This window comes from Pongo pygmaeus, chromosome 14 (genome assembly GCF_028885625.2).
Source record: "Pongo pygmaeus isolate AG05252 chromosome 14, NHGRI_mPonPyg2-v2.0_pri, whole genome shotgun sequence".
NCBI lineage: Eukaryota > Metazoa > Chordata > Mammalia > Primates > Hominidae > Pongo > Pongo pygmaeus.
In genome coordinates, this window is record NC_072387.2 from 30,482,644 (window position 1) to 30,510,337 (window position 27,694).

The following is a 27,694-nucleotide window of genomic DNA, read 5'->3' on the forward strand; positions in this document are numbered from 1 at the left end:
GAGGGGTACAGGACATGGTCACAGGGGCTGGGATGGAGTTTGTCACTGTCATGCAGAGTTCATTCCTTTTTTTACACTGAAGAAGAGCTCAGCTACACTGATTTCTCCATCTTGTATTCTAAGACTTCACTAGTGATTACATTTTTCTGAAGTACTAGTGTTTTTATGCTCATGGATGGAACTGGGCTAATAGTATTAAAGTAAGTGTTCTCCATGAACTTTAGTATATTTGCATTTTTAAATGAACTACCATTATCAGTCTATAAACAGGTTACATACAAGGCCATAGGGTCACCAGCTGTGTTTTTAGCATCTTTTATCATCCACGTAACATATTCAAGGACAATTGAAGTATCTAATATCACCACCATGCTCCTCTCCTACTTCAAGGGAGATAAACATTCATTGTTTTAAAATGTTTAACAAATGACCAAACTGTTTCCTGAATCCAAGGGACAAGGCCACAGTTTTCTGGGTTATAATAGTTGCTTATTTTTTTGTTTTTTGGAGACTTTTTAAAAATGATTACTGACATGCATGGAACCCCATTCCGTAGTAATTAGAAAAGGTTGGCTTAGTCACTTGTGCTTCATTTGCTGTCAGAATTCCACCAACCACTGAAGATTCTTACAGGTTAAAACCTAAGATCCTAGTAAAAAATGCAGCACATTTGTAAGAATGTAGCCCCGAGTTATTATTTATTTTTACCTACAAGCCATAGAAAGAGTAACCCAGTAAATGATGTTTCTACTTCCAGTATTGTGCCTGGTCTGTTTCTGGCCCAGGCCCTGTCCTAAGAGCCAGGCCTGAGAAAAGAAGGGACAACTTAATGACCCTGTCTACCCCTTCCCAAGATGATCCCTAAAGTAGCAGAAACTGTGAGGGGTGCAGCAGAGCCATCTTGAACAGGCACATTTGTGAGACGGCATTACTCAGTGAAATGCAGGGTGTTTTGCCATTTACTCAGTTTTGAACTGGGTCAGAGGCCATCCCTCCTCTCCTCCACTTTGCATGGGTAACGGGCTCTTATAGGAGCCCCTCCCCTCACAGTGGTTGTTCCTCAGCTTGCCTAAGTGATGCACTGAGTGATGCCTGGACAGGTGGAAAGAGCCCGGGAGTGGAGGACCAGGAAGCCCACCTGGTGGTTGGCCCCGTTTATGGAGCACCTCCCCGCGTGCCAGGATAATTCACCTCCCCTGCAACACACACCCCATTGAGGGCTATGAAAGCAAAAGGCAGCTTTAGACAGAAAGATTATTCCACCAGGCCAGGCATGGCAGCTCACTTTTGTAATCCCAGCACTTTGAGAGGCCGAGGCGGGAGGATTGCCTGAGCCCAGGAGTTTGAGACCAGCCTGAGCAACACAGTGAGACCCCTGTCTCTACAGAAAAATTAAAAATTAGCTGGACCTGGTGGTGCATGCCTGTAGTCTCAGCTACTCAGGAAGCCGAGGTGGGAGGATCACTTGAGCCTGGGAGTTCAAGGCTGCAGTGAGCCCAGCTCGCGCTACTTACTTCAATCTGAATGACAGAGTGAGACTGTCTCAAAAAAAAGAAAAGAAAGATTATTTCACCTAATTGTTGTAAAAATTAAGGATAAGAAACCAAATATGATTTACTCCATGAGACAAAATCGTCTCTTGGTTCCATGCACGACCAGTTAGGGGAAGAGGGCCTAGGCAAGGAAAGAGAGGAAGAGAACATTGGAGAGAGGTGAAGGTGAGGGCTGTGGGAGGAACCAACACAGAAGAGTCCGAGCCGGATGCTTGCGCGTGACTGTGTCTACACACACATGGATGAATGTAGAAATAGCCCAGAGAAATACATAGAGCAGAAGCCAGCAGTGCAGACTGCGTGTGTGATAAGCTCATGGAGGCTTTTTGGGGAGCAGTATCAATTGCTGCTAAGGGTTTTTGCTATAACCCATAAAGCCATTTTGCATCTTTCTTACCTACTGCTATAAATGGTGGGGTCATGTCTAGTGCTGGCCTTCCAAAGATGAAATTAAAGTGCCTAAACTATCTCGCTTGCTCTTATCTTTCAGTAAATCCATTGTCTTCTCATCGTAAAATGGGGGTAATTATGTTTTCTTTGCTTCTTGGGAAATATAGTTAGATGGGAAAGCAATTTGAAAATCTAAGATTTCTAAGTGAATGTACATGTTATTCCTTTGGCGTTAAAAATACCACCCCCTCCCACAAGAAAAAATGTCATTAAGGCTCAAACTTATCTCTTTCTGCATATGTAAATATTTCCTTGTTCCTGCTTTCAACTCCTCAAAATATGGTATTTCATCTGGGATCCTATGCATTCCCCTTACCCACTTAAAATCCTAGGACAGATAGTTGTAACACATAAAAACAGGCCTATGCAGGGTATTTTTGGTTATGACACATTAATTTTCATTTAAGGGACGTTGGGTAATGAGATATAGTTCTGGGATAGTGAAATGCTACTTTTTTGACTTTATAAGTTGTAAGGCCTAAAATTTCGTTTTTTAAGAATTGAAGCACAAGACTGATACCCTAGGATACTCTTAAGTGTTGTTATCTAACCCGAGAGTTTTAGATATTTGTGATATTGTCTGATTACAGACCTTTTTCACATTATACAACAGGTTTTTCTGATGTCTTGAAATATATTCACATCACTCATGAGTACTTCAGAATCAATACCTCACACTCATCCTCTTAATTGATATGTGACATATGTTACTACATTACAGCTCTTTTAAATCATCTTACTTTACAATCCTCTCTCATTTTCTTTTATGCATGTGAACATATGATTCTGGGGTCTGTAGGTTTTACTAGATTGCCTAGGGCACATGTTACCAGAGCCTCTGATAACTGTCATTCCCTCCCGCCTCCCTCCAGCAGTTCTACATCTAAGGGAGGGAAAATCTGCAAAGTTCTATTTTCCTTCTGTAAAAGTACATGCTAAGTATGCAGGCTTTCCAGAGGAGAGACAGAGGTTTTGAAGTCAGACAGACTGGTTTGTGAAATAGGCCCTTCCCTTTTCTGGCTCTATTAACGTGAGCAAATCATTTCATTTATTTTAGCCCTGGTGTCTTAATCAGTAAAATTCTGTGAACAGTACCTGCCTCACAGGGTGGCTGTGAAGATTAAGCAAGGTAACATGTGTGCCTGGCATAGGTCTGGCACCTCGTAGGCATTCAAAAATTGCAGTTTTCATTGCAGTCCTCTGTGGCATCAACTGCCAAGGTGTATTCCTTCTCACCTTGACCCCGTATGTGAATTCTTTTGGTAGCCAGGATGTTGGTACCCTAGGAGAAAACGGGGGGGTTAGCTTATTGTATTTATATACATCTTCAAAAAACCTTTGGTATGCCCAGAGTCCCTATGCTTGAATTTTCTTCTGAATTACCTTGCTGTATGAGTCTCCTAGGGTTGCTGTAACAAATCACCACAAACTAGGTGGCTTAAAACAGTGGACATCTGTTCTCTCACCATTCTGGAGGCCAGAAGTTTGAGATGTCTCACTGGAGGTAACAAAGCCTATATTGGCTTTTTACTTTTGCAGAGTAAAATATGAAATCTTGTAGAAAGAAAACATGTAATACTAAGCAAAGCACTTTAAAATGTATGCAGAGTGGCCAGGCACTGTGGTTCGCACCTGTAATCTCAGCCCTTTGGGGAAGCCAAGGCAGGTGAATTGCTTGAGCCCAGGAGTTTGAGACCAGCCTGGGCAACATGGTGAATCCCTGGCTCTACAAAAAATAATAAATTAGCTGGTGTGGTGGTATGCACCTGTAGTCCCAGCTTCCTGGGAAGCTGACACGGGAGGATCACCTGAGCCCAGGAGGTGGAGGCTGCAGTGAGCTGTGATTGTACCACTGCCTGGGCAACAGAGTGAGACTGTCGCAAAATAAATAAATAAATAAAATGTATGCAGAGAAGCCAGAGTTAAAAGGGCAGCAATTCCACTGAAAAGTCTGTTTACAGAGGTTTATGACTCGGGTATGAATTGCCTGTTTTGGAGCTGATAGAGCTCTGGCTGGATTGTTTGGACTAGGGCAGAGCTCTGGCATGGCCGTGGGAGAGGGTAGGTCTCTATGATGGTGTTTTAAAGTCAAGAAAGACTCTTTAAAGGACATGACTGTGCCCAGCCACATATTTCTTTGGTGCATCCGTGGGCCCCGGCAGCCCACGCCAGAGTCTGAGTTAGGCTCTCACTTCTTGGAGAAGGTTGTTTGATGGGACATGCGTGTCTACAGTTCCAAGTAGAATCACAACCAAACTACATTCCCTGGAATGAACCTGGGTGGTATTTCAGAAGTACATAAACTTTTCTTAAAAAAAAAAAAAAAAAAAAAAAAAGATTCCATTTTAGAATATCCATCAAAGTTCAAATTTGTTTCATAAAGAATTTAACCGTCTTTTGGCTAAGAATCAATGTTTGAATGTGAGCTTAAATCTGAGAGTTTTCCTCTACCCTCCTCTTTATACTTTTGCTGGGAGTAAAATGGACATTTCAATTTTGTGTATTATACTGTTAACTAAGTTTTGCTATTTTTAGAATATGTGGTACCTTTTAGAGGGAGTGTTTTCTCCTTTTATATCTTCATTGGAACTGTATAAATACTGAACATAGAATTACAGTTTGTTTCTTTTTTTTTTTTTTTTTTTTTTGACGACAGGTCTTGCCTTGTCGCCCAGGCTGGAGTGCAGTAGTGCAATCATGGATCACTGCAGCCTCCACCTCCTGGGCTCAAGCAGTCCTCCTGCCTCGGTCTCCCAAGTAGCTGGGACCACAGGCACATGCAACCACGCCCTGCTATTATTTATTTATTTTTAGATAAAGTTTCACTATGTTGCCCAGCCTGGTCTCGAACTCCTGGGCTCAAGTAATCCTCCTGCTTGAGCCTCCCAAAGTGCTGGGATTACAGGTGTGAGCCACTGTGCTCCGGCCAACAGTTGGTTTTGTGTGCTCTACTGTGCTGACTCTGAGGCATGATGTGTTAAAGGAATGATCCCGAGTCCTGCCCCCTGCTGTCTACTGACCTGCTTGGAGCTCACCTGCCTGTACCCAGCATCTGTCACTGCCTGGAGTAGTTCCTTACTTCTGGCATTACTGGGAAAAGGCAGGGTGCATGTCGCGTAAGTGTAAAACCAAAACAAACCAGACCCCAAAAAACTAAAAATAGAACAGAACAAAGGGTTGCACGTCCGTTTGTGAGCAGGTGGACGGTTCCCTGCCTGTGGTCTTCTTGTACTTCTGTTTTTCTAGTGTGTTGTTCCTGAACCTTTTTATTACAGGGCAATAATGTAATTGGGTTTATTCTCACTATGTACTTAAGTTGTCTGTGCCATTTGATTCAGTAATTTAAACTATCTTTGTTTTTCATGTGTAATAGAGAAAATAATATTAACCTTTTCATGATTTCTCTCATATTTTCCTATAGTGGTGTTGGGGAGGAAAAAAACGCTTCCTCTACACTCTTTGGCTCTGTTCTTAAGGCCTGTGAATTTAAGGCCTGTGAATTAAATTGACAGAAGACAGATTAGCAGAAGAAAAGACATGTTTATTCACATGCCTGCATTTGTGCGTGTCTCTGTGTGTGAGAGGCAGAGTTCATAAAAAAAAGTGACTCAGGCCGGGTATGGTGGCTCACGCCTGTAATCCTAGCACTTTGGGAGGCTGAGGTGGGAGGATCATGAGGTCAGGAGTTGGAGACCATTCTGGCTAACATGGTGAAACCCCATCTCTACTAAAATATATATATATATATAAATTAGCTGGGCGTGGTGGTTCGTGCCTGTAATCCCAGCTACTCGAGGCTGAGGCAGGATAATCACTTGAACCTGGGAGTTGGAGGTTGCAGTGAGTGGAGATGACACCACTGCACTCCAGCCTGGTGACAAGAGTGTGACTCCATCTCAAAAAAAAAAAAAAAAAGTGACTCAAGAAGGTGGTTAGAATTTAAGCCGTATGTGGCATCTTACTAGGAGGGGAGAAGAGAACTTATGGGAAAACAAGTGACTCTTAGGAAAGATAAATAGGCTTTCAGGAAAATACATGAGTTTTGTGACAGTGTCTGTTTGGGTATGGGTTCCCCTTTTCCCTGGTTGCAGGCAACTTCCAGGAGGGAATTTGTGACAGTTCAGTTCTTTTGAGAGGCTCTGCTTTTAGGCAGATAACAGAGTTCACTCTCTAAAGTCTTCAGCTCAAAATCATTTGTATGCTATTCTGGATGCCGTCAGTGGAGAGAGAATTAAAGGTGGCAGCCCAGGCAGGAGGGATCTGTGGACAGCAACAGAGGGGAAGTTGCTGGAACCTGCACGGGATTGTCTTTTGAGCAGAGGTGACGTGGCATTGCAGGAAAATTTCTGGAAAAGAAATCACGAAGCCCATTGTTTTGTGTCTTTGTTGCCACTGATTAACTGTGTGGCCCTGGGCAAGTCACGTCACTTCTTTAGGTCCCAGTTTTCCTGATTTGAAAAATGAGGGGTTGGAGTAAAGTATCTACAAACCCCACACTATGCTCTTTGCTCCGCATTCTCTTCTTTCTTTCTTTTTTTTTTTTTTTTTTTGAGACAGAGTCTCCTCCTGTCACTCGGGCTGGAGTGCAGTGGTGCAATTTCAGCCCACTGCAACTTCCACCTCCCGTGTTCAAGTGACTCTCCTGCCTCAGCCTCCCAAGTAGCTGGGATTACAGGCACCTGTCACCACACCTGGCTAATTTTGTTGTATTTTAGTAGAGACAGGGTTTCACCATGTTGGCCAGCTGGTCTCAAACTCCTGACCTCAAGTGATCTGCCCATCTTGGCCTCCCAAAGTGCTGGAAATGGCGAGCCTGGGGCCCAGGGTCTTCTTGTCACTGGCTGGAGGTGTGCCTCCTTTGCCTCTACCAGCCACCATTTTGGTTTCTCAAGGAGGGAGCCAGTGGGCTGCGGCACCAGCTCTGTGAGCTCCCAGGGACTCCTGCAGTCATAGTCTACCTTCTCTGGTGGTTCTGGTTGTCCTCCCTGTGCCCATGGCCTGACTGACAGCCCTTTTTGTTTATATCTGTAGGTAAGGTTCAGGGGTGGAAGACGGAGGGCACACAGGCATAGCTCACGGGCCTCCACTCCTGCAGGTCTCTGACGCAGCCCTCCTCTCTGGCCAGGCCTTGAGGGGTCTGCTCAGACAACTGCTCTCTCATCAGGCCTGATCCCTGGGAATGGTTACTCCATGGCCCAGCTTTTTGAGAGCAGCAAAGAACTCCTGACGTAAGAGCTGTCTCACCATTGTTACGTCTCACCCTTCTAAGGACCTGCTGTTTCCCAGGGAATGGCTACGGAGCCAGATCACAGAAGTTAGGTGACTTGCCTGAGATTGTACTAGGTCTTGGGCCAGACACAGTGATTGAACATGTCTGCTCGATTCCCAGCATCATGTGTTTTTCTAGCACATTGTGTTGCCTCTGAAAAATTATCTGAAAAAATTAGAAGGTGATGCCTCATTTAGGATCATAGACTTTTGAGCTGTGGGATTGTCCAGTCCAAAATCTGAGATCCAGAAAGGTCAGTTGTGACTTGCCCCAGCTCACACCACTAGTGAGTAGCCTAGTCTAGTTCTTTGAATCCTCGTTCAGTGCTCACCCCATCAGAGTGCTGCCTGGAGGCCGTTGGTGGGAGCCAGAGGCTCCTCGAGTGTTGGCTCCTGACAACCCTGGACTTAGTCCTCTTAAAGGACCTTCTATTTTTAAGTAGTGCACGTTATTGAAAGAAGTGGATAGAACAGCAGTGGATAGCATTACCCATTCATTTCTTCTCCTGGCAGGTCTTTGGCCCCCCATGCTGTTGTTAGGTATATTTTGGGGGACACCTATGATACTTATAAAGTTCATTTTACTAATACACGATGGTGCTGATTTTTTTTTTTTTTTAAGAAAGAGTCGTGCTCTTTCACCCAGGCTGGAGTGTGGTGGTGCAACTACAACTTTTGCTTCCCAGGATCAAGCAAGTCTCCTTTCTCAGCCTCCCAAGTAGGTGGGACTACAGACACGCGCCACCATGCCCCGCTAATTTTTGTATTTTTGGTAGAGAGAGGGTTTCTCTGCATGTTGCCCAGGCTGGTCTTGAACTCCTGACCTCAAGTGATCTGCCTGCCTCGGCCTCCCAGAGTGCTAGGATTACAGGCATGAGCCACCGCATCCGGCCAGTGCTAATTTTCTTAATGCCTTTTATCATAGCTCATCATTGGTCACTAAACCACTATTTCAATTATGATATTGAAATATCAGCCTAGAATCAGCTATTGAATCAGCCTATAATAATAGATTTGGTTATTTTGCTTAAGGTTTAGTTGTGTCTTCACGTTCTAGTACACAAATAACTGTTTTAATAAACAAGTAAATCAAGAAAACCCGAGGCACAGCTGTGGTGGTGAGAGGGAATATATGGCTTGTTCTTTTTTTAATACCTTCCTGGATATTGAGCTCACCTGACCTGTTCGCATTTGAAAGGTCGTCCCTGATGGCCCCTGGAGGCGAGGCTTATCACAGGATGAGGAAAGAACAGAGACACAGAGAACCCCCAAGAGGAGATGGGGCTCTGGGAGACGGCCAAGGCCTCGGCCATTCTCTGACTACGGCCAGCTGGCCAGCCGCAGTTTGTCTATTCCTGAAGATTCAGTTGCTACAGACCCCCAGAAGGAAGACCGTGTGGACGAGGACCCCCAGGCAAGCATGACTTCTGCCAGCCCTGAAGACCAGAATGCTCCAGTGGGCTGCCCCAAAGGAGCCTGGAGAAGGCGCCCCATTTCCGTGATAGGTGGGGTCAGCTTGTATGGGACCAACCAGACGGAGGAACTGGACAATCTTCTGACCCAAGTAAGATCTGGTGTGCACCTCCCCAAGCCAGCAGAGGCGCCCTCCAGCTTCCTGCCTCTATTCTGTCTGCACACTAAACTGGATCTGCTTTTTCTCTCCCGTTCTCAAGGGCGGCACCATGTACTTAACCACCTTTTCTTCCTGACTGTGTGAAAACATGCTTGAATTCAAACTAACCATCTGACGTTTGGATGCCTTTTGCTAATCTTTCTTTCCTGGGATCTCAAATAATACATGAGACTCATTTGCTGTTTGTTTCTGAATAACCTGAGAGTCTAACCAGGGAAAGGTAGCAGGGCATATTTAGTAAGACTCCTGAAAGAAGTAATTGTTGAAAAAGACAGTATTGTTCATTGTTAAAATGTAAAGATAAAATGTAAAGAAGAAATAAATAAAATGTAAAGAAGAAATAGTTTTTTAGGAGATAAAGTATTTTGTTTTCTACCATTTTCTTCTTCTTATTTTTTTTTTGAGTTGCAACTTTGCAACTATTAATAGTTTGACAATGGATTAAACACTTAGTACTGGTTTCTTAGTATAGTTTAGTAATTCAACAAATATTTATCCGGGTATCTAGTGAGCACTTTGAAAATACAAAACATTTAATTAAAGACCCTATCTTGGAGAAGTGTATACTTACTTGGAGAGGCTAATACCCTGGCCATGGTAAACATTCACAGAACAATATATGAGTAATATATATGCCCACTTTCATTTTTAAAACCTGGTAGCTGATGTCATAAGTAACCCATAAAATTATCTTAAAAGGGAACTCCTATACTGTACTAGTACTGGATTGTATACGTTTACGTTTTTCCTGTAAAGCCCCACACAGTGCCTTGTTTATAACAAGCACTCAAAAACTCTTGCTTAAATAAATTGAATTGATTTCTTAAGGTTAAAAAATTAAGTTACAGAATATCATGAAAAGTTTAAGAATCTTTTCTCTGAAGGTGCTCCACTGTTGGGAAATGATTCTGTACTGAAGCAAATTGTCACCCATTTTAACTCAGAACAATAGTTCAGGATGCTCCATAGCCTTAGAAAGGGTTTCATTTCAGAGCAGCCAAAAGGAATGTGCAAAGTAATTTTCTGTACTATAACCTAATGTAGGGAATTGAGTGGGAAAATTGTAAGAAAACCTAAGGAATTACATAAGCAGAATATGCATGTAATAAACAAAAGAAGAAAAAAAGAAATCTAAGGAACGCATAAAGCAACTGGGCCATTGATTAATAGTTTAGGGATCGCTATTATAGAAAACCAGAAGGGCATTTTAAGAGAGACCTGGGCAACTAGATGGAAAACCACTTCTTTCAACTAAAGCTCCACTGCCGTGTGAGTTTGGGTAAGCAAGGCTTGCCTTCAGCTCCACAAATCCTTATTGAGGTCTCGTCTATGCCGGGCTCTGTGTCGGCGAGGAGGAGCAAAGGAGGCTGAAGAAGGATGTGAGGATCACAGTTGGCCACCTGGCCGGGTTTGTGGCCTTGTCCTGGCTTCCTCCAGAGGTCACCCCTGGGAAAGCATCTTCTTACCCTTGTGACCCTGCATCTGTGTGACAACTCCACTGCTTCCTAAATGTGCCTTCCTCTTCTCAGAAGCTTCTTTTTCCTTAGTGTCACCTATTGGCATGTTGCAGACAAGGGAGATGAAACATGAGGCTGCAGGGTGCGGGCCAGTAAGCTGATCAGGATTGTTAAAAACTGTAGCATCATGAGTTGCCAGTGGGCTTCGGTGCAGCCTGCAACTCGTGGCAGGATTGGAGAAACCATTTCACGTCTGTGAGTGGCTTCGAGGTGAGAGCGTTATGCATGTGAGGTGCTTGCAAGAGCTGCCACTTCCTGGCACCTCCTCACAGATTTTGCTTTCTTTTTGCAGCCGGCTTCCAGGCCGCCCATGCCTGCTCACCAGGTGCCACCCTACAAGGCTGTGTCGGCCCGGTTCCGGCCCTTCACATTCTCCCAGAGCACCCCCATTGGGTTGGACCGTGTGGGACGCCGGCGGCAGATGAGAGCATCCAACAGTGAGTCTTAGAGTCCCTTTCCTTTCAGAGCTGCCATGGGCCCATCTGACTGTTTCCAGCTAACCTGAGGCAGCAGGTTCTGCACCTTCGCGCCTCCCTCGGGCCAGGGCGCGTTTGTCTGGGAGTGAGAAAGGCTCATCTCAGGAGAATGGTGCATCATTTGCTGTCTGGGGTAGATGCTCTGTGTGCCAGGCTGGTGGCTCTAAGTTTGAGAAGTTTGCCCCTCCTGTGGTGTCCGTGTACATACATTCCTGCAGGTGGAGATCCCTAAAGAACCGAGACCCAGGCTAGAAATCCAAGATCAACGTGTCAGCAGGGTCAGTTTCTTCTGAGGGCTGTGAGGGAGGGTCTGCTCCAGGCTGCTCTCCTCGCGTCTGGTGCCCTCAGTGTTCCTTGGCTTGTAGGAGCATTGCCTCATCTCTGCCTTCATGTTCACATGGCGTTCTCCCCTGTGTCTGTCTATGTTCAGATTTCCCCTTTTTGTAAAGACACCAGGCTTACTGCATGTGGGCCCAACTTAGTGACCTCATCTTAATGTGATTATCTACCAAGACTATTTCCAAATAAGGTCACACTCATGGGTAGTGGGGGTTAGGACTTCACCATCTTTTTGAGGGGACACAATTCAATCAAAAACATATACCATGTTTGTAACAATATGCAGCGTGTACCCATATGGCAGAAGATTTTAAAAGAATAGGCAGAAATAACAATAGCATTGTTTGGTAGGAATGTAGAGCACTTCTCCTCCCACCCCATACCTGTGTACACACAGCCTTTCCCTGCTTTCTGTAACACTGGTTTTTGTTGTTATGTTAAAAATGTTTTAATTTTAGTGTTCCTTTGTTGAAAAGCAACAAAACCTAACTCTGGCTGTCCTAAGCAAAAAGGGAATTTATTGGAAGGGTGCCAGGTGTGCCCAGAATTGATGGGATGGCTGGGGAACCAGGCTAGGGAAGGGATGGCAACCAGGTTCACTCGTGGGAGTGGAGGAGCCGCAGGAAGGTGTGTGATGGGGAGACTGGCCATGGCACCGTCCCAGGAGCTAGTGAGGTATCCAGTGAGCACTTTATCTGGGTATCCAGTGGGCACTTTGAAAATACAAAACATTTAATTAAAGACCCTATCTTGAAGAAGTGTATGCTTATTTGGGGAGGAGTTATAATAAGGAGTTAACTTATTAGGAGTTAGTGACTGTCTTTCTGTCACTCACCCACGGGTTCAGGTCCCAGGATGGAAGATTCAGCTGTCCGAGCTTAGGTGATATGTCCACCACCTGGTGGTACTGGAACAGGGAGGAGGGTGGGGTGTCTGTCTCCAGGGACCCTTGCCTTCTATATGTGAAGGCAGGCCAAGTAAGTATTTAACAGGGCAGACAGTACTATAAAGAAAAATAAAACAGGACAGAGAGCATTCATTTCCAAAGAGTGTCATTCTAACACGACGCACCTGTTCCGTGAACCCTCTCTCTCTTCCCTAGAGGGAGACACCCAGAGCCTCATCAGTGGCAGCAGACACCTCCAAGTCTAGGACCTCTTAGGATAACTAGTCCTCCAGTTCCATGCAGTGCCTCTTCAGCGTTGATAACCAGAGGCAGATTTAAGCAACACATCCCTACCAGAATGGCAAAGCGGGGAAAGGAAGGAAATAGAGAATTTGTGGAGAATAAAACGTCATGCAAAGTTTACGTTTCAGCATTTGAACAGATTCCATAAGTCAATGTGTAGGATGCACCAAGGCACCAGTCACGGCCCTGCAGAAGATGACTTTGGGTAATGTGAGGAGTAGGAGTAGGTGGGGGAGAGAGCCACCTCTCCAAGGAGGTGATGCTGGGGACGGGTGAGTAGGAGGCAGAGATCCAAGGGAGGAGAAGTCCTAGCAGAAGGAGCACCAGAAGCCCAAAGACAGTCAGGAAACATGATGTGTCTGAGGTTCAGCAAGGAGGTCACAGTGACAGGAGCTCAGGGAGCAAGAGGCAGACGAGGATGTTGCAGGCTGGGAGGTGGGCTGACACTGGAAAGGGCTCTGCAGGTCATGAGGAGGCTGAGCTTGTTCTAAGTGTGATGTGACGCCATTGCCAGCAGGAGCATAGTATGCTCTGGTTTATGCTTAGAGAGGGAGGACAGTTTGTGGGGAGAAAGGAAGAGGAATGGAGATTGATTTGAAGGCGACTGCGTTAGTCCATTTGAGAAATATGGTAGCAGTGACCACAAAAGCCATCCCCATTTTCCATGGGTGCTCATTTTCCCAGTGGTATGAAGAGGCAAAAATGGCCAGCCTTGGTTCTAATTCATTGTGGCCAGGACTGTGAACTCTGGAGGAAGTACTTCTCCCTTGGGGGGCACTAAATTCAGTTTCAACAGAGCAGAGTTCCTAGGTGGAAAGAAAACATTTTGCAAGTGTATTATTAAGTAATCCTAAGAAGCTGCTTCTATATTTACCCTTGGTTTCCGGCCCTGCATCTTCTGCTGTGGGCGAGCCTCTCCAAATTAGTCACTGCTTCAGAGCTTGCGTCCCATCCAGGGCAGTATGGCAACTTCTGGGTGTGTCTCCCAGCTGCCTCCGTAACTTCATTTTTATTTGGTCGTTATTGGGTGTGATGGGGTCATGTGCTTCCTTCTCTGTGACGTTCTGGGCCTGGGTGGCGTGTGAGATGCTGCGACAGGATAGGGGCCTTCTGGAGGATCCACAGAGGCCTGACAGTGCAGGAAAACAAATCCAAGCCCAGCATAAGTGGCCCTTCCAGTAGGGACAAATCACCACCCCCTCTATTATGAAAAGGCCCCACTGCAATCAGCTTTCCACAAGGGGCTGTCTGGTTCCTGCAGGGAACCGTATCATCAGCTTTGTTGAGGGGAAGGCCCAGACTTCCTGTGGTTTAGCCCAGGCTTGGCATCCATTTTTGCCACCATGGCCTTTTTCTTTCTTCTTTTTTTTTTTTTTTTTCGTTTTTATGAACCCACTGAGCAAGTATCAAGATGACTAGGAAGGAAGACTGGCACCTAGCTGCACATTGGGACGGCATGTCCACATGATGATTAATTAGCCTCTCTTGCAATAAGGATTCATGTAGGATGGACATCATCTCATGCTCTGCGGGTATTCTGATGTAGCCAGTTACACCCCTTCCCCAAACTCATCCTCAGCCCATCTTGTTCTTTACATATTCTTCCGGGCCATTCAGCCAAGCCATTAGCTCCTAACCAGGAGTGCACACGAGCTAAATCCTTGTCTTGCCAAAGCCATCTCTCCTACTCAGAAAGGCTTGGGAAGAGTGTTACTTACATTTGCCGCCGGGAGTTTCCCTGTCCTGAGGACACAGTCACCAGGCTGATGGTAGGAGTTCTCTTTGAGAAGCTAGGAAGAAGACTTGAGGTAGGATGCCTACCCTGAGGCTCCCTGGCTCTGCTCCATCAAGAGGCCTGAGTCTGGGAGTTGAGTGAGGGCCCTCCCTTGTCTTCTCTGTCATGTGGCTCAGGTCGGGCTCTGCTTGCCAGCCCTGGAGAGTTCCTCCTACACAATCTTGTGGTACCTTTGTGGAATCACTCGTCTGTTTTGTTCCTAGGGACCCTGAGATCAGTTAACAGCACAACCAGAGATTTCACAGGTCAAACCATTCAGATGACCAAGCTGGCCCTGCTGTGTGGTATAGTAACTATGCCCACCTTTCCCATGACAGGTGTCCTACCTCCATGGAGGACCAGGTCTGCATTGCAGTGGAACCATCTCTCAGCAGTATCTCTGGCCTAGAGAGATTAGCAATACATTAATTATAAAAGCTGCTGTCACAGGGGAGATGCAGCCCAAGGGGTGGTGAGACTCACATGATAGACCATCTCTAGCATTTCCATCTCAGTCCTGGAACTCCTTCCTTTCTATGCACTGAGGGTTTTAGGTTTACATACCAACAAAGTGCTAGAATGGCATCCAGCTCAGTAAGCCCACAAATTGATCTCAGCAAACCAGCTATAAAAGCATCATTTTGAGACACGTTGGGGAGATTTTCAGATGAACTGAATATTTGGCAATACGAAGGAATTATTTTTAATTTTGTTAGTTGGGATAAGATAGTGCAGTTATTTTTAAGTCCTTGTTTGTTATAGATAGAGAGTGAAATACTTTCTGCATAAAATATGATATGTGAGATTTGTTTTAAAATACTCCAAAAAAGTTGGTGGGAAATAGTTGAAACAATATTGGCAAAAGATTGATAATTGTGGGTTCATGGTGTTATCTGCTTTTGTGTGTATTTGAAATTTTCTGTAGTATCAACTTTTAAATAATAATGAAAATATATTTCTCCTCCCTGGTCAAGTATTCTCAAAATCTTGATAACCAAAGGTTGGTAAATGGATATAAAAATAGAGCTAGACAGGAAGAATAAGTCCTACTGTGACCACAGTTAATGGCAATGTATTGTATAGTTCAAAATAGCTAGAAGAGAGGATTCAAATGTTCTTAATACAAATAAATGATAAGTGCTTGAGGTGATGATATACTAATTACCCTGATTTGCTCATTCCACATTGTATATATATATTGAAATATCACACTGTACCCCATAAATATTGTACAATTATTATGTGAGTTTAAAATAATAATACAAAAAGCTCTCCAAATTAAGTAGTACCCACAACTAAATTTTTCTCAAAATATAGAAAATTGAACATTGCATTTAATTTTTTTTTTTTTTAAAGAAATTAAGGCAGAGTCTTTCTAGGTGAATGGAGCCCTCCCTTCTGAGAACTTGGCAGCGCCATGCTGTGCTCTTCCTTTCTCTCGCCGCTTTTCTCTGGCCCTGTTTGAAGCACCTGTCTTACCTCTTAGCAGCCACACAGCCTGCGAAGGCAGGTCATGTGGGACAGGCCTGAGTCATGTTTGTAGGCTACTGGGTGTGTTATTTGGGATAATGGAGTTGGGATAATGAATCTTAGTGGCACTTATTGGAGCCTTATCAGAGGGAAGAGTGACAACCTGTAAACACCACTGCATTGTTGGGGATGGTGTTTGTGGCTTCTCCTTTGGGTTTCAGGAAGGATGCCTACACTGCTGGAAGATTTTCCTGGGGAATTATCTTTGCCGCCTTTGCTTTACTTTCAATGAAGCTTTTCTCTTTCATTTGAGACAACTTACTCCATCACAGCCTACCTAAGCTCCTAATTTTTTTGTACTTAACATTGGGTTCCAACCATACTTCTTCCTTTAACCGGTCTGTTTATGTTGATCAGAAGTCAAATTTGATTGCTTTTCAGAATTCTTACTTTGAATTTCCCTTCTTCTCTATTATCCATTCCCCTGCTCTTTCTACTTATCTTGTCCAGAGTTCAGATTAGCTTGCTTTTCTTGTCTCCCAGAGAGGAGAGTGTCCAGTTTACTTCGCTGTTAGACTTGAGTGGGAACTTCACGGAGACAAGCAAAGGACGAATGCACACCCATGCACCGAAGTCAGTTGATGTGGGTAGACCCCTTTCAAAAAAAGATACCTGGTCTGTTACATTTCTTGAAAGCCCTTTAGTTAACCAGTAAGTACACCATATTAGAGCATTTAGTAATACTGCCAGATAATAAAAGAGGAACGTCAAGATGAGGTACAATAATAGCTAGATATAAAAACCAGAGAAAATGCCCTTTTTGAGGGGACACAAACTTGGCAAGTTGACTTGCTTTAAAAAATGTTTCTAACTTACTGAAGTAATTGCTCAGGTTGATTTTTTAAATTTTTACTTTTTTTTTGCAAATATAGTTCTTTTTTGCAAGCTAGAAAAGAAAAGCAAATTGACTCAGTCTAGCTCTCTAGTGAGCTAGGCTGAGTCACTCATTCTTTATCAGAGTGATGCAATAATACGAATTCCTAGCAGGCAGGTTGTAAAACTAAATCATAACCACCTATCCACATTTTTCATTAGGAAACAACCAAAAATTGAGTCCTTTAAAGGCAGGTTATAAATAAATACCATCTTGATCTGTGAACGGGACAGCATGACCCAAATTTTATGCCAACCAGCCTGTCTGAGAAGCCCATCTGAGCTGGCCAGTGAGTGGTGAAGAGAGGAGTGCTTTTGAAAACCTGCTCTGAAACGATAAGAATTCTGGATTCTGGGCGGGTGTGGTGGATCACCTGAGGTTAGGAGTTCAAGACTAGCCTGACCAACATGGTGAAAGCTCATCTCTTTCTCTACTAAAAATACAAAATTAGCTGGGTGTGGTGGTGCATGCCTGTAATCCCAGCTACTTGGGAGGCTGAGGCAGGAGAATTGCTTGAACACAGAAGATGGAGGTTGCAGTGAGCCTACATTGCGCCATTGCACTCCAGCCTGGGCAACAGGAGTGAAACTCTATCTCAAAAAAAAAAAAAAAAAAAAAAAAAAAAAAAAAAAATTCTGGACTCTGCTTGTCAATGAGAAAGCAAGTAAAAAGTGTCACAGATGTGCGAAATTGGTCCTTGTTTATGCTAGAGTTTACCATGAGAATAAAGAGTTCATCTCAAAAAAAAAAAAGGCTGGGCATGGTGGCTCATGTCTGTAATCCCAGCACTTTGGGAGGCTGAGGTGGGCAGATCACTTGAGCCCAGGAGTTTGAGACCAGCCTGGCCAACATGGCGAAACCCCGTCTCTACTAAAAATACAAAAAAATTAGCCAAGAGTTGTGGTGCATGCTTGTCGTCCCAGCTACTCAGGAGGCTGAGATGGGAGGATTGCTTGAGCCTGGGAGGCAGAGGTTGCAGCGGGCCAAGATCGCACCACTGCACTCCAGCCCTGGGCAACAGAGTGAGACCTCCTCTCCGCTAAAAAAAAAAAGAGACTGAAAAGTTAGAGATATAAGTGAGGAATAAGATACTTAAATTTTGAAAATAAATGTCTTAGTGATAAATCCAGCATGCTACATTTTCCCTTTTACCACAAAAACAAAGGACTATTTTAAAAGAAATGCTGAGTTCTAAACAGAACACTTTCTACCACAGAAACAGGTCCTCTTCCCCATACGATCAAGGTTACTGCTCTTCCACTACTCAGGTCCATGTCAGGAGCTTTGCCAGGGCAGGAAATTGATAAAAGCGGAGCATATCCTAGCCAGCCACTGGGGAGCAAGGTTAGCATCCTTGGGGTGGACCATCCCTATGGGTAAGCTGTAGTTTTGATAAGCATCTGCAGGCTGCCCGTGGGCATCTCGTCTCATGCCTGGCCTTGTGCACTCTGAGCTGGGTGCTGGGCCTCCCAAGAACCCCTGGGGCCCAACAGGCACTTGCGAGTGACCCTGCAGGAATGCTGCTACCTCCTTGCTAAGCCGGAGAGAATAGGGAAGACCACAGCTCGCAAAGGTCTTAGGGAATCTTATGGGGGCTCTTCTTGTGAACAGATCAGTGCATCTTTCTGCTGCTGTCTGCAGGGAGGGGGCAGAGCAAGGGGCTTCCACCCACGTGGCCGCCAAGGGGAGCCATCCCCACCTGCCGTCCCCATACAGTCCCCGGAGCCTCACTTGCTTTCTTACTCTGATAGATGTTTTCTGCACAGAATTGAGGTTGGTCTGTATACAGAAAAAACAAAAATGTACCAAGACATTTTCCAGTGTGTTTAAGGCCCAGTGGTTTCAAAGTACAATTGGGGATTATCATTCAGGGGGTGACATTCTTTCCCTGTCTACCTCTCTGGTTTTTTCTGTTTGATTTTGTACTGAATGTATACATCCCCTTAGAAATGGAAAAGATTTACTTATTTATGTGTTTATTTACTTTTCTCTATTTAGGGATTAGTATTGGTTGTAAAACCTCATCAGGTCAACATTATGATACTTTGATGAGCTTAACATTATTGGGAAATGCTATAGGAGGGGCCAGCAGGGCTTAATCAACCAGTATTGTCTCATGAAATGTCCAGGGTGCTCTGAACCTTTCTGAATTGGATTTTATTGTATTGTATTATTATTATTATTATTATTATTTTAGATTTTCTTTAGCGACAGAGTCTCACTCTGTTGCCCAGGCTGGTCTCAAACTCCTGGCCTCCCACCTTGGCTTTACAAAGTACTGGGATTAGAGGTGTGAGCCACCACACCCGGCCTGAGTTGGATTTTAAATGTGCTTTTGGTTTTGAAGATACTTCCTTGATTTTGATCCATTTAACAAATGCATATGTCCCTATTATAAATGAGGCACAGTACCAGAGGCTGGGCAGTTCTGAGGAAGCTAGAGAGTGTTCCTACAGAGCTGCCAGTGTGGTGGATGAATGGGAAAAACCACCACAACTGCACTCATGCTGAGTAGAAACGGGGAGCATGCCAGTCGGATCTGGGCTGTCCCAAGCCCTCATGGAGGAAATGACCTCAAATGAGGCTTGAGGGATGAAGGGAGTTAGATTAAGTTTGTTGTTAGGGGGAGTGTGTTCCAGGCAAAAAGTGGAGGCCAGAGAAAGGAGAGCACATCTGAGAAGTTGAGAGTAGGGTAGCCCAAGAGAAAACTACACTGGTCAGGTCACAGTGTCCTCCAGGCCTCTGTAAGGAGCTGGCAGATCCCGCAGTGTGGCCTGCGCTTGCGTTCGTGACTCCTCTTCACTGGTCCCACAAGTAGAGTTGTATCCTCACCAGGAGTCAAGGGCATGACCCCACCAAGCCTGTTTATGGCAGTTGCTTTATTATGATGATATGGAACTGATTTAGATATTATGTAAGCAAATAAAATGTGAATATGAGACTGAAAGGGGACTTGGCATCTGACAATGAAATAGAATACTTTGGAGAAACCCAATGAAACTCAATAAAAGTGAATTTTTAAAGAAAATTCTATCAAATTAGATGAGAATTGACAGCTTGGAAAAAATGGAAAAATCGAGGAGTCTATATTCACATTGTTTCGCCAGTGTCTGTGGTTTTATTGCCCAACGTTAAAGAAGTCAGAACTGGAAATCATAGTGGATGCATATGGGTGTGGATTGTACAAGAGACAATGCAGAATTCTAGTCACTTGATCGTACACAGGGAGCCTTGTCCTACATCATGACAAAGGTGAATGATTGCACGTATGTATGCCTTAAGTTATGTTCATGGCATGCGTGCATGGGGCACTTTTTTTGGCTTAGGGCTTTTAGGCAGCCCGATTGCTACAAGTCAGAGGACCTCAGCTCCAGGTCAAGGCTATAGCAGGATGCCAAGGAGGAGGCTGAGAGGTGGGCCTCCCCTAAGGCCAGGCTGCCTGGGAGGACAGAGCCTGGGCAACTGGGAACCACTGAGGGCTTTTGAGGGCCGTGAGATGATCAGATGTGCATTTCAGAGAAATCATTGGCTGGATCATGGAGGACTGGAGACCTCAGGAGTCTGTTGCCTCGGAAAATGATAGTGGCACTGGAGATATGAAGAACTGAGAGGTCGAGGTAATTGTCTGGATGTTTGGGGCCAGGGAGCAGCCATCTGTGCTGCCTCTGATGCCTGGCTGACAGGGAGCCTAGGTGAAGAGCATGTTGGTCAATTGGGGAGCTTACTCCATTCCAGGCAGGTCAAGTCAGAGCGACCTATGGGCAGCTCGATGAAGATGACATCACCATATCCTTGATTTTGAAGCTCTGATTTTGAGGAGGGGGACCCAAAGTTAGAGATGAATATTTGGGAGTCATCAGCAAAGTGGTTCTTAAAACTCTAGGAAGGAGTGTGATATGAGTAGGGGTAAAAATGAGAAGAGGATCTTGAACCATGCTCTGAGGACCAACATTTGGGGACCAGTGAAGGCAAAGAAATTCACAAAGAAAATAGAAAAAAAGTAGCCAGGCAGGTAAACGGTGTCCCAGATGTCAAAGGAAGCCAGGGCTTCCAGGTGTGAGAGTGGTTCACACTGTGAAATGCACCGAAGTGTAGAGAGAAAAATACCCACTGGATCCAGTGGCAGGGAGGAGCTTAGTGCCCTTAAAAAAAAACCAGTTTCAGTTCAGCAGTTCAGTGCCAGGGCAGGGCCCGAATGCCATGGGAAGATGTTGGGGGAGTTGTCTTAAAATTGAGGTATTTTATCTATTTTGCTTAAGCTGTGTTGATGGTTTTCTGATTTTATAGCTCAAAATATCCCATAAAGGCTCAGGACTAATGAAAAACAATTTGTTAGGCTATGATATTAACAGTTATTTTGTCTATATATTACCAGTATCTGAAAGCTTGTTAGTATGAATGTGTCAGCGTTTATTCTCACTGAATGTTTTTCAAAGAGATGGGAAGATTACACATCAGACAGTTCCATTTCTTGATTTAGAATTGATATTAATCCCCAACATTTAGGAAGTAGGGGAATTTAATCATAGGAAGTGCTTATGTTGTTTCAAATTTGATTTTTTAAACGAAATTAATTGAATTATGAGAAATTACTGAAACTTATTTCTTTGAAAAGTCTTGTGGTAAAGAAATTTATTCAAATTCTTTGTATTTTTTTTGTTTGTTTAAAACAAAGTTTTTTTTTTTTTTAGCTCTTTTGTGGTTGTTAAAATCCTACTTCTAATTTGTTGGAATAACAAATTTGTGCACTGATGGTTTAATCAGATCACACCATATTTCTGTTTTTCCTTAGGACTGTCAACAGAATAAGGCAGTAAGAATTCTTGATTCATAGCGTAAGTGCATCACAAAAGGGAGGTTACTCATACAGTTATTCTGGCCTTATTCTGTCCTAATTATTATGAAAGTTAATTTTCTTATTAACAGACCTTTGGGTCAAAAAGTGAGAGTGTAATCCCAATCCTTGGGCAAGTCACTTAATCTCAAAGTCTTCGTGTCTTTATCTGTAGTGGGAGAAACTAATATGATCTGTCCCACAGATGTGGAAGAATGACCTGGCACACAGTAAGTGTGCAGTAACTATTACTAATTAATTAGGGAAGCATTACCTGCACAGGGGACAAAGGCAGTGATGAGCAGGAAACTGTTTACATCCAGAGTTCTGAGTTACTGATTTAACTGCGCTAATCAGCAACTTAGCTTAGACAAGTCATTTAGTCTACTTAGTAAAGTCCTAGAGCACTTGGAGTCTATATGGAATGATATACTGTTTATTATCCAAATATAAGTTAAGCGAATTTAAAATACATTTGTTCAGGTTATTTAAAAAAAAAGAGAAACTTGACTGGGTCTTTTTTATAGATTCTCTGGGCTGCAAATTTTAGGTATTATCTAACGATTTTTCATTGTATCACCCAGAGACTCCACTAAATTTTTTGTTAAAAGGAAGGAAAAAAAGAAAAGCCGTAGCAGGTGTTGAGGTGTGTGTGTGATGCCTTTGAAATGACTTTAAGCATCTCATAACATCTTTTTGTTCTCTTGTTTTTTGAATTATCTCTTGCTGCTTCTGCATTTTACTCAAACCAATTTTCAAATATTTTCTTTCAATAAAGAATCAGAGGGAAGATAGGAACTTGGGATTTACTTGCTTAGTGCCTGTTGCGTGATAGCAGTAGAGCTCTCAGGAAAGCTGATTGGAGAATTGGTGATGAAGCACTTGGATTGTTAGGTGGGGATGCCATGAGCCTTGTTAGGTGGGGATGCCATGAGCCTTGCCACGTTCCCTTCCCCCACATCTCACTTTATACTCATGCCAAGGAATATTGGCTGTCGATTGTACAGTCATCCCTGGTTGTCTGAGGGGGACTGGTTCCAGGACTCTGCAGACATCAAACTCCAAGGCTGTGCAAAAGTTCCCGATATAAAATGGCCTAGTATTTGCATATAACCCATGCCCTTCCTCCATGTGCTTTAAATCACCTCTAGATTATTTAAAGACCTAATATTAATACAGTGTAAACGCTATGTAAATAGTTGTTATACTGCATTGTTTCGGGAATAGTTACAAGAAAAAAGTCTGTACATATTCAGTACAGTCACAGTTTTTTAAATGTTCTCAATCTGCGGTTGGTTGAGTCCACAGATGTGTAACCCACAGATACGGAGGGCCAACTGTATTTCTTACAAAACAAGATGAATCAATTCACTTATCAGTACTCGCAGCAAGTGTTTTCCTGACTGCTAAGACTGCCTGTAGTAAAATCCCTGTCTTCTGACTGCTGTGAGACAGCCTGGATTCCACAGAGTCCGAAGGAATTTAGAAATTATGAAAGGCTTCTGTGTGCAGGAACAAGGACTACAAATGTGGCCTTTAGTGCCCAAAACCATATTGTCTGCAAGTCTTGGAGATTGTATTAGCTCCATAGCAGTTATCTTAGCTGGTGTTTCATGCCTCATTGTTGCCTATCATCGAGATTTTTTAGAAGGAATATAGTGTTCTATTTCTTGTCTCAGAAAAACATAAAGTGTTAAACTTTTTTTTTTTAGCAAGCTCATGACATTTCATCTTCTAGCAGTTAAAACATTCTCAGTTCTCAACTGCTAGACTTAAAAAGTAAAAGTTATTGAAAATGTCATCTGTCTTATTACTAAGCTTCAGAAATTGGATTTTAAAAGAAGAAGAAAGAATATTAAAAGTCAGAGGAAGGAGAGCGAGACAGCTAAACATCTAGCGAACCACCACCAAGAGCCAGTAGCACTCTGTACGTATTACTGGCCTGATCTTACAGACAAGGTCAGGCCTTAGAAATATTCAGTAACTTTTCCTAGCTTGGCTAAGCAAGATGTAATGAGTAGATAGTGGAGCTAGCATTCAAATGAGATCAGACTGAACAACACAGAGTGCTTTCCATTCTATTCAGTTTCCCGTATGTTTTCTCCATCACAAAACACAATATTGTCTAATTGATTTGCACAAAGATATGCCTGTTGGCAGTTTTAAAGACCATGTCCCAATAATTGCCTTGTATTAAGACAAAGAAAAAAGTTATATTCCTCCAATCCCTGTTGTGTTCTTGTTATGTTTGAAATGTGCTGGGTCCTAAGGATCTGAAAATAACCAGGTAAATACAGAAAAGAAGTGAAATCTGTACTAGGCCCTGATGGATGAAAAATCCATGTGCGCTTACAGAGAACAGGAAAACAATGGCCTTCAGCTGAAGCTGGCACCTTTTAAAGGACAATTTTATATTTATTTCTGCATTAATCAAAGTTCTAGTCAGTGCCCAGGTCCGAAGTATCTTGTTTGGAGCTGTGTTTGGAGAGGGTGGGATATCGAGTAGGGGTGAATGATGAAGGGGTTCACTGAAGCCGCCGAGAGCACATATTCGCTGGTTTTGTGTGTTCAGGTCCACATTGCTCCAAGGTGTGAAAAGCAGTCGCTTTGAAGGCATGAAGAGAGGCACTTTTTCTTCATAGCTATCTTGAAGCAGGCCGGGGCGAGTCTCACAGAGTTTGCCCTTGTACTTCAGGCTCCATTTCCTGAGCTTTGTATGATGAGGCCCGCCCCTCCTGTGGTGAAGAGTCTGTGGCTGCTGAATGGCACTTCAGTCAGACCTGAACTGAGCCTGCCTTTGCCCAACAGGAGTCGGCCTGCTGAAGCAGCATCTACCCGGCTCATCGGTTTGTGCTAGGACATGCCGTGCCCTGTGTTAACGTTCAATGCCTTTCAGGTTCCTCTGGAAAGTAGCATCACTGTGACCTGTAGATTAATAATCATGTTTGTCTTTAATCCATTCAGAATGAAGGGGTCACTCTGGGCACTCGATGATTTATGGGAATGGACATTGGCCTGAATAACTGATAGCAAATGTAGCAAATTATTTTCTGTGAAGGACTCTCCCATCCCAGCTTTAGAAAGTGCAGCCCCGTCTCAGCTGTGGGAGATGGCCAGTGATGTCCACAGGTCCTGGCTGTGTCACTCCTGATTCTGAGTAGTCATTGTCCATATGGGAGTTGGGATTATGGGTCATTCCAGCCCGTGGCAGCCTTGGTTCTTGGCTGATGTGCCCACCCTTCAGCCCATGTCCTAAAGCTGATGGCTGTGCTTTCCCAGGGGACAGCATGACTCTCCCCTGGGGCGTGCCCCTCTGCCTAGCACCTGTCCTGTAGTTCTTGGTAATGGGACCATATCAAAGTTAGTGGGGACATAAAGTTCCAAGGATATTCCTGGGTTCTGGATATGTCTGTACCCTGAAGGGAGGCTGCTGCTTTGCAGAAACAGCAGGGAAGCTGCAGCAGGTGGGAAACTTTGGTGCTGGTCATCTCTCTGCACTTAATTAGGAGGTGGTCATACAAGAAAATATCTACCATGTCATACTTAAAATAAGAAGGTAACAGAAATGTGGAGCTCAAAGGAACCCTAATGGCCACTCAATCTCAAGAACCTTAATGAACCTACTCAGTCTCCAGAAATCCTCCTGGAGAGGTCAAGTGCTGACTACTGTTCTGAGTTTGAGATACTGCTATTAACTTGCCTCTCCAAGAATTGTATGACATTTCTTTCCCATGTGTATGTAAATTTATATGGGTTTTGGGACCAGCTTACCAAAAATAACTTTCTGTATCTATAGAATAAAATTGATCATAACATCCTATGTGTTTTCAACATCTATTTTAAAAAATTAATTTGAATTTTTATAGAGATAATGTCTTGCTCTATCACCCAGGCTGGAGGGCAGTGGCCCAATCATAGCTCACTGCAGCCTCGAACTCCTGAGCTCAAGGGATTCTCTCACCTTAGCCTCCTGAGCAACTGGGACTCAAGGCATGTGTCACCAAGCTGGGCTAATTATTTTATTTTTTGTAGAGATGGGGTCTACCTATGTTGCTCTGGCTGGTCTCAAACTCCTAGCCTCAAGTGATCCTCCCACCTTGGCCTCCCAAAGTGCTGGGATCAAGGCATGAGCCACCACACACAGTCCTCAGTGTTTATTTTGTCCTCTCTGATTTCTCAGCATTTCATATTAATATGTAAGTTGGATATCTCCATTCCTACCTACAGATCTGATCCCTGTGCTTAATCCTTTCAGTGTTGCCAATAATCGATGATGGTCATTTCCCAGTTCCAGTGAGGTAGTGGTATCTTATCCAAAGAGAAGAGATTAATTTGGGGGTTGGATTTTTCTTTTTTCTTTTCTTTTTTTTTTTCAAGGCAGGGCTTCCCTCTGTCACCCAGGCTTGTGTGCAGTGGTACAATCTCAGCTCTCCGCAGCCTCAACCTCTCAGTCTCAAGTGATCCTCCCACCTCAGCCTCCCAAAGTGCTGGGATTATAGGTGTGAGCCACCAATGCCCAGACAGGATTTTAAGACTTCTTTGAACTATGGTTTAGGTTTTTGTTATAGCATTCTTACTGATCTGGTAAATGTAGGCTCTGATCACTAAAAAAAAAAAAAAAAATTAAGCTAAAAATCCTATCTCCTTGTTCTGTCATGCCCTTTTCTACATTAGTAGTAGCTTCTTCCAAAACTATCTTAGGAGGGTGGCTGGCTGATGTGCCCATCCTTGAGCCCATTTCCTAAAGTTGATGGTAGTCCTTTGCCACAGAATAGTGTGACTGTCTTCCCTGGGGCTCCTCCATCTAGCACCTGTCCTGTAGTGCTTGGTAATGGGGCCATATCTAAGCTGGTGGGGACATAAAAGGGTTGTTGGGTCACATCCTTTGAGAAGATGCCTGATTTCAAGGCAGTCTTTGTTTATTTACTTGTTTTCCTTCTTTTTATTTTGTTTTGCCTACACAATAATCTCTAGTGAATGCCTCTGGTTTAAGATCCTGTAATCTCAAGGATGTTAGTCTAGTGCCCTGACCCCGTCTCTGGATTGAGAGAAAGTGCTTGGGAAACAGAAACTATCCTCTTGTACCAGATGCCAATGAAAAGTGAAAGTGAGCAAACAGAGCCTACCAAGTTCTAAGAAAATGAGGCCAAGAGAGCTTTGCTTTTTGAAAATTAATGATTTTAACAAAAAAAAAATTTTTGTAGAAAATGAAAACACTGGATTTTATTTGCCTCCTTCTGGAATTTAGGCTTTGTTGGAATGGATAACCTTGAGAATTCATTCCTACTTTGTGCTGCTTTGTATCTGAGTATTATGCATTTTATCTTTTCATTCTGACTAAATTCAAGCCCACCCATTCATTCCATGGTGTTCGCTACTTTCTCAATTGATGAGAAAAGATACTGATATTCAAGATTTTGCCTCATAGCAGTGCTTCTTCAAGTATGTTGTATAGTTTCTTGAGTTGCCTAGAACAACACTTCTGAAACCTGAGTGTGCATTTGAATGACCTGGGATGTTGTTAAAATGTTGATTCTGATTCTACAAAACTGGGGCAGGGCCCAGGAATCTGAATTTCTCACCAGCTCCCAGTCATGCTGATGCTGCTGGTCCATGGGCCCTACTGTGCGTAGCAAGGCCAGAGGATACTTCTTTTGATGTAGTAATATGTATTGTCATAAAAAAAGAGCGTCGTGGCCAAATACGATTGTTAAATTCTATGTTAAACAAGATGGCACAGCTGTCAGTGGGAACGTTTTAGAGCCTGTGATTACTGATGAAGCCTGTAGGATGTCCAAAAGGTAGATACAATATACAGTGGTTTTCAAACTCTTTTCTTGGAGCATATTATGCAACTAGTATTCCATGAGATATACTTAGGAGACTTTACGAGAGAGAGAGTAGTCTGCTGTGAAAAACAATATCAAGGAGTCTTTTGAATCTATAATTTAATAAACTACCACCTTTATTGAGAATATGCCTTTATTGAATGAATTGTCTATTAAACATCTTAAGTATTTGCCTCTTTTAAATCATCTTTTTAAATTCCTGTAAGAGGCTGGGTGCAGTGGTGCATGCCTGTAATCCCAGCACTTTGGGAGGCCGAGGTGGGCGGACCACCTGAGGTCAGGAGTTTGAGACCAGCCTGGCCAACATGGTGAAACCCCATCTCTACTAAAAATACAAAAATTAGCCGGGCGTGGTGGTGCGTGCCTGTAATCCCAGCTACTCAGGAGGCTGAGGCAGGAGAATCACTT

The 27,694-nt window shown here is 43.6% G+C and overlaps 1 protein-coding gene and 1 long non-coding RNA gene across 5 annotated transcripts in view; one reads left to right on the forward strand and one right to left on the reverse strand.

Moving 5' to 3' along the window:
- Positions 1 to 27,694, forward strand: part of SPATA13 (spermatogenesis associated 13) — a 327,713-nt gene that overhangs the window by 262,086 nt on the left and 37,933 nt on the right. For all 4 annotated transcript variants that reach the window (XM_054445913.2, XM_054445914.2, XM_063650617.1 and 1 more), the window contains 2 exons: positions 8,470 to 8,835; positions 10,714 to 10,858. In XM_054445913.2, the coding sequence (XP_054301888.2) occupies positions 8,470 to 8,835; positions 10,714 to 10,858 (511 nt within the window). The remainder of the gene's footprint in view (positions 1 to 8,469; positions 8,836 to 10,713; positions 10,859 to 27,694) is intronic.
- On the reverse strand, positions 11,741 to 13,403 carry LOC129011198 (uncharacterized). Its single transcript, XR_008493269.1, has 3 exons — positions 13,300 to 13,403; positions 12,072 to 12,192; positions 11,741 to 11,949 (listed from the first exon to the last, which is right to left on the reverse strand). It is a non-coding gene; the product is annotated as an uncharacterized LOC129011198 (long non-coding RNA).